This window comes from Babylonia areolata, chromosome 16 (assembly GCF_041734735.1).
Source record: "Babylonia areolata isolate BAREFJ2019XMU chromosome 16, ASM4173473v1, whole genome shotgun sequence".
Classification (NCBI taxonomy): domain Eukaryota; kingdom Metazoa; phylum Mollusca; class Gastropoda; order Neogastropoda; family Buccinidae; genus Babylonia; species Babylonia areolata.
This window is the reverse complement of record NC_134891.1, coordinates 26727885-26735384: the sequence shown is the minus strand read 5'-3', so window position 1 is coordinate 26735384 and position 7500 is coordinate 26727885. Positions and strand designations below refer to the sequence as shown.

At 42.0% G+C, this 7500-nt stretch overlaps 1 protein-coding gene across 1 annotated transcript in view; it reads right to left on the bottom strand.

The window, feature by feature from the left end:
• Positions 1–7500, bottom strand: part of LOC143291028 (zinc metalloproteinase nas-37-like) — a 25275-nt gene that overhangs the window by 11649 nt on the left and 6126 nt on the right. Inside the window, exons 3-4 of the mRNA XM_076600614.1 lie at positions 1509–1581; positions 44–247 (exon numbers count right to left, since the gene is read on the bottom strand). Coding sequence (XP_076456729.1) covers positions 44–247; positions 1509–1581 — 277 coding nt within the window. The remainder of the gene's footprint in view (positions 1–43; positions 248–1508; positions 1582–7500) is intronic.

Below are 7500 nucleotides of genomic sequence, written 5' to 3'. Positions count from 1 at the left end.
GACCCCCCACCCCACCCACACACTCCCCCACACACACACTGACTGTGGATCCATAGTGCATGATGGAGCCCACGTCGTAGGGTACACCCTTGTTGTCCAGCTGCCCCCAGGACTCCACCTTGAAGTTGAACTCCTCCCCTGGCCGCACGCGCTCCGGGTGCACGCGGATGAAGGCCTCCCGGTCGGGCCGAGAGTGCTCGTGCCAGAAGCCGATGGCGTGGCCCAGCTCGTGCAGCAAGGTGCCGAACTGGCGGCCGTCATGACGTCACAGTGATGATGATGATGATGATGATGATGATGACGTCATGATGATGACGTCGTCAATGACGATGGTGGTGGGTGGTGGTGGTGGTGATGGTGATGAAAAAACAAACAAAAAAACTAACCAATGATGATGATGGCGATGACAATGAAGGTGATGATGATGACGATAGTGGTGGTGATGATAATAACAGTTATGATGATGATGGTGATGATGACAATAACAATGATGATGATGATGACGACGACGATGGTGATGATGATGGTGATGGTGATGATAACAATTATGATGATGATGATTATAAAAATCATGGTGATGATGATGATAATAACAATGGTGATGATGGTGATGGTGATAGTGATGCTGATGCTGATGGTTGTGGTGATATGATGGTAATAACAATGATGATGATGATGGCGATGATGACAATAACAATGGTGGTTACCACACCACACCAGTTAAAGAAGGAAGACAACAGCAGTTCACTTTCACAACACCACACCACACACATCACACAAATCACACCACACCACACACATCACACACATCACACAAATCACACCACACCACCACACACCACACACATCACACAAATCACACCACCCCACCACACACCACACACATCACACAAATCACACCACACCACCACACACCACACACATCACACAAATCACACCACACCGCCACACACACCACCCCACCCCACACCACCCCACACCACACACATCACACAAATCACACCACACCACCACACACACCACACCACCACACACCACCCCACACCACACACATCACACAAATCACACCACACCACCCCACACCACTCCACACCACACAAATCACACCGAATCACAAATCACACCACACACCACACATCACACAACATACACACAACACCACCAACACCACACCACACCACACACCACACCGCACATCACACCACACTACACAACACCACACAACACCACGAACATCACACCACACTACGCCACACCATACCACACCACACCACACCGCACCACACCACACCACGAACACCACACCACACCGCACCACACCACACCACGAACACCACACCACACCGCACCACACCACATCGCACACCACACCACACCGCACCGCACCGCACCGCACACCACACCACACCGCACCGCACCGCACACTACACCACACCACACCACACGACGAACACCACACCACACCACACCAAACACCACACCACACCACACCATACACCACACCACACCTCAAAGCAGCCTTCTCCAGTGGACACCTCCTGGTAACGGAATGCGTACTCCTTGCCCACATAGGACCAGCACCTGAAATGAAATGAAATTATGGTGCTTAGAGCCTCGCCGACCACTAAGGCCATCTCAAGGCTATCGCCGCGTCAATAACTACTACAAGGATTAAAAAAAAAACAAAAAAAACCCAAAAAACCCAATTAAAACGAGTCACCACTTCAAACTTTCCACTCCAAAGTTAAAAAAAACTTCCATTGTTTAAAACCTTCAAATCTGGTTAAAAATGTTCACTTCTTTTAAGAAGTCCATCAGCGCCCACGGAGGGGACCAGCACCTGCACACAGCCAGTCACACCTCAACACTCAAACACTCAACGCTCCAAGACTCAACCCTCAAACACTCAACACTCAAAAACTCAACACACAAACATTCAACACTCAACACACAAAGACTCAACACTCAAAGTCTCAACACTCAAACACTCAACATTCAAAAGACCCAACACTCAAACACTCAACACTCAACACTCAAAGTCTCAACACTGAAATACTCAACTCTCAAAACTCGAGCACTAAACACTCAAAAGACTCAATACCCAAAGACTAAAGACTCAATATACAAATACTCAACACTCAAACATTCAAGACTCAAACACTCAACACTCAGAGACTCAATACCAAAAAAAACCCCAAAGATTCAACTTTCCAACACTCAACACAATAACACCCAACGCACAAAGATACAACACTCAAGTACTCAACACTTGAAGAATCCACGCTCAAAGACTTGATACTTAAAAGACCCAATACTCAAACAGACAACACTAAATAAATAAATAAATAAATAAATAAACAATAAATAAACACACACACACACACACACACACACACACACACACACACACACACACACAGAGACTCAAAAGACTCAACACGAACACCCAAGAGTCAAGCACTCAACACTCAAAGACTCAACACTCAAAGACTCAACACCCACAGACTGAAGACTCAGCATTCAAATCCCAAACACTCAAACACTGAACACTCAAAGACACAATACTCAACACTCAAACACTCAAAGACACAACACTCAAGCTCTTAACACTCGAAGACTCCACACTCAAAGACTCAATATGTGTATTTGTATTTGTATTTCTTTTTATCACAACAGATTTCGCTGTGTGAAATTCGGGCTGCTCTCCCCAGGGAGAGTGCGTCGCTATACTACAGCGCCACCCCCCACCCTCCCCCCCGCCCACCTTTTCTTCTTTTTTGTTTTTTTGTTTTGTTTTTGTTTTTGTATTTTTACCTGCATGCAGTTTTATTTATTTGTTTTTCCTATCGAAGTGGATTTTTCTACAGAATTTTGCCAGGAACAACCCTTTTGTTGCCGTGGGTTCTTTTACGTGCTCTGAGTGCATGCTTCACACGGGACCTCGGTTTATCGTCTCATCCGAATGATTAGCGTCCAGACCACCACTCAAGGTCTAGTGGAGGGGGAGAAAATATCGGCGGCTGCGCCGTGATTCGAACCAGCGCGCTCAGATTCTCTCGCTTCCTAGGCGGACGCGTTACCTCTAGGCCATCACTCCCCAACACTGAAAGACACTCAGACAAACAGCACTCAACCCAAACGCTCAAAAACTGAAAGACAAAACTCAGACTCAGCACTCAAAGACACTCATACACTCAACACTAAAAACACAATTTCAAGGACAAAGATTTAAGGCATTGCCTTGTTTTCTTGTAGTAACAACAATAACACTACTGCCACTACAACTACTACTACTGATAATTATAACAGTGACAATGACAATAACCACCATGATTACCGTTATGGTAATCATGATCATAATAAAGATTATGAAGAGAACACACACACACACACACACACACACGGACACACACACACATACACATACACACACACATGGACAAACACACACACACACACACACACGGACAGCGAGACAGGCAACGGTTGAGCGCAACACCTTCGCCGACCGTGGAGCAATCTACCGCGGACACCATAAAGGCATCAACTTCTGCGGTGTGTGGGAGTACGGATGCCATTGCGGAATTACGAGAAGTGATTCTGACGCTGTGTGACCGCATCACACTGCTCGAGGGTGCGGTAGAGCAACAAAAGAAAATAATTGAAAACAACAGATTGGCTAGTGTTCCCATGGAAACCACAGGGACACAAACTGACTCCTGCCTTTCAACAGCAACACCAACACCAACAACATACGCAGAGGCAGTGAAATCGCATCCCTGTGGCACTCCAGAGCAGCTGTCCACATCGAAAGTCCACATGTTGCCTAAAGGTAGGAAGACTGCAAAAGCAATAAGCCTGAATCGAGTGGAAAAAACAACTAAGCCCAAAAATGACGTCAAATTCTCATCCACTGACGACACTATCAATGACGCAAAACCCAAACAAAAGAAACTTCTCAACTCAAAAAAGAAATCAAATGACAACGTGCAAGAACTACCGAACACCCTGCTTCTTCACGATTCAGTCATGAATGGCGTAGAAAAAAATCGGCTTGGACACTCATATTGGTTCCATGCATCAAAGAAACGAACCCCCACATTGAGTGCTGTGCAAAAATGCCTACAAGAACTTGGCTCTGAGGGACAACAACCCGAAGCAGTGGTCATCCATTGTGGCATAAATGACCTGAAAACAGCTGATCCTGAAAAATCATGCAAATCTTTAGTGCAAGTCTTAAAGGACACGGCGAAAAAATATCCCACAACGAAAATCGTTGTAAGTAAACTTACTGTCGTGAATGACGAACGAACAGAAATGAAACGTCAACTGTATAACGCCATGCTGACTTCATATCTGTATGACGTGAAGAACATTTCCTTTATAGAAAACACCAACATAAAACATCACCACCTGCGGGACAAGTTGCACCTCACCAGGAAGGGGACCAGTCTACTAGCAGGGAACGTGGGGCGCGCTGTCAGGGACCTGCTGTGGGAGACCCCCAGGAGACCTGCCCGACCAGCGCAGCACTATCAACACCACGCCTACCCCGCCTTCCACCAGCCTACGTGGTACAACCCATTCAGCAACCTGATAGACTGGTCATTGTACTGATCACCAGGAGAACTTTCACTTGTGTTCAGATCTGGTTTATTCCCACGTGAACACCAGGACGCTCTGCTGTGTACTGTTCGACTATTTTATCTCTGTTCTAAACACTATAATCATTAGTACATACTCATTTAGTATATTGATTCATAACCTACCGATTATTATATATATATATATATATATATATATATATATATATTTTTTTTTTTTTTTTTTTTTTTTTTTTTAAATTCCTTTATTATTATTATTTTTGGTATTATAGTTTAATGTATTTTTTTGTGTTGCGTTAAATTAGTTAACTTTTTGGAACTGTGATCAACAATAGACAATCACTGAACTTTCTCGAGCAATGACGGTCAACAACAACTTAAATGTGTTTCAGTGGAACTGTCGATCTATTGGTACAAACTGTGATCACTTAGTGCAGCATCTGGCGAATCATAATTACCAGTTGCTAGCCCTTCAATCTCTAAATGTAAAGCGAGATAAACTTCCTAAATTTGATCACTATTACTTTCCGCCATTACATCAGAAGGTGGATACCAATGAGAAAATCAGCACAGCTATATACATTCGAGAAGGGGTCAAGTACACTCCATGCCCCAGCCCCGTTCCACCAGATATACCAAATATTCATTCTTGTGCTGTAAAAGTCCAGTATAATTCTTCACTCTTAACTGTCATTTCTGTATACCTACCTCAGGGTCCAAATGACTTTAATACAGAGTGGATTCGAACATTACGGACAGACCAGGACAAAAAAGTTCTCATCACGGGAGACTTCAATGCACACTCGCCATTTTGGGAGAAAGACTGCCAGTCGATCACTAGCAATCGTTTTATTGAAAACATTGTAGATACTTCTTTATACCTACTTAACGATGGCAGAATAACACGGATACCAGACAATCCAAGTCATAGAGCAACTGCCATAGATCTCACTTTAATCTCACCAGATCTGGCACCAATATGTGACTGGAATACACTGGATGACACTCTTAATAGTGATCATTTGCCTATTATAATAAGACTTGAATCTAAAATGCCTCAGTCAATAGATCCAAACGAGGATAAGATCCCAAAATATAATTACCGACATGCGAACTGGGATAAATTCACAAGTTTACTTTCATCGTTTCAAATTTGCAACATAAACGATACAGACATCAACAGTTTATATTCGACATTTACAAATGTAGTCATCACCGCTGCAAATGAATCTATACCCAAGTACAAATCGGTTAAAGATCATAAGCACTCTGGTAATATCTGGTGGAATGAGGCTTGTGAAGCAGCAAAGAAAGAAAAGAAGTCAAAATTCAAAATATACTTAAAAGTACAATCCATCCCAAATCATTTAGAGATGAAAAAGGCTAAAAATAAAGCAAATAGTGTTAACGCACAAGCGAAAAGGCAGTACTGGTCGTCTTTCTGCACAAATGAAGTTTTCAATCACAAAGATATGCAAAAGGTATGGGAAAAACTAAAATCAATGAAAAATGGAATATATTTACCACAATGCCCAATTAAACTGGACCATACAGATCTACCTTCAAATATTGAAAAGGCAGAAGTTTTTGCTGACATGTTTGGTAATCACAGTAGAATCACTGGTTTGTCAGAAGAAAATAGAAAGTTCAGAGAAAGCCAAGAGAAAAATGAAATATACCAAGGTTCAGAGAGCGTAAATCACCTATATATAAATAGTGAAATAACACCAGATGAAATAAAGGAATGTCTCTCAAATCTCAGCAGCAAAAAAACAGCAGTTGGTTTAGACGGAATTTCAAACGAAATGTTGAGACATTTGCCTGGAAATTTGACTGATTTCTTACACTTAATTTTAAAGAAATGTTGGTCTGATGGTGACATTCCTCTTGTATGGAAACAATCAATTGTTGTCCCAATACACAAACAGGGCAAACGCAGAACAGATAAAAACAGTTATCGACCAATTGCCTTAACATCGCATGTATGCAAACTAATGGAAAAAATTGTTCTAAAAAGACTTGTTCATTATTGTGAGAAGCATAGTGTAATTCCTGTAAACCAAGCTGGCTTCAGAAAAGGTAGATCCTCCACAGAACATCTAGTCAAACTGACTACACAGGTAAAGCAACAGTTTGCAAGGCGAAAAAACGTACTAGCGACTTTTTTTGATGTGAAAAAAGCATACGACCAAGTGTGGCACGCTCGACTTTTATATAAACTGAAAAATATCGGTATCACAGGCAACATGTATGATTATATCAGAAGTTTCTTATCAGATAGATTTATACAAGTAAGAATAGGAAACACCTACTCAAACCCCAGACAATTACATATGGGGTTACCACAAGGATCAGTAATTTCGCCAATTTTATTCAATATATTATTAGCAGATCTACCTAACAAGCTAGCTAAAGATACAGTCTTGGTTCAATTTGCTGATGACATTTGTTTATGGATGAAGGTGACAATGAAAAATAAAACGCCTACTAGGACACTGAATTACATAAAGAAAATATACCAGCGGGAACTTGATAAAATCAGCAACTTTATGACGGAAAATGGCTTATCATTGTCCTTAGAAAAAACAAATATGATGCTATTTAACACAGGATCAGACCCAGAAAAGCTCCCTGTGTTTACAATACATGGTTCTATCATCAGATATACACAATATGTTAAATTTTTGGGAGTTTATATTTCTTCAAAGCTTTCGTGGAATTATCATATTGACTATATACTAAACAAAGCAAGAAAAGGTCTAAATTTCCTTAAAATAATTTGTAAACAGCACTGGGGGCAAGATACCAAAGCGTTGATATCTCTCGCAACCTCTCTCGTACGTTCACGCTTGACATACGCTCAAGAGGTATTTTTCAGTGCTCCACTGCATTTGTT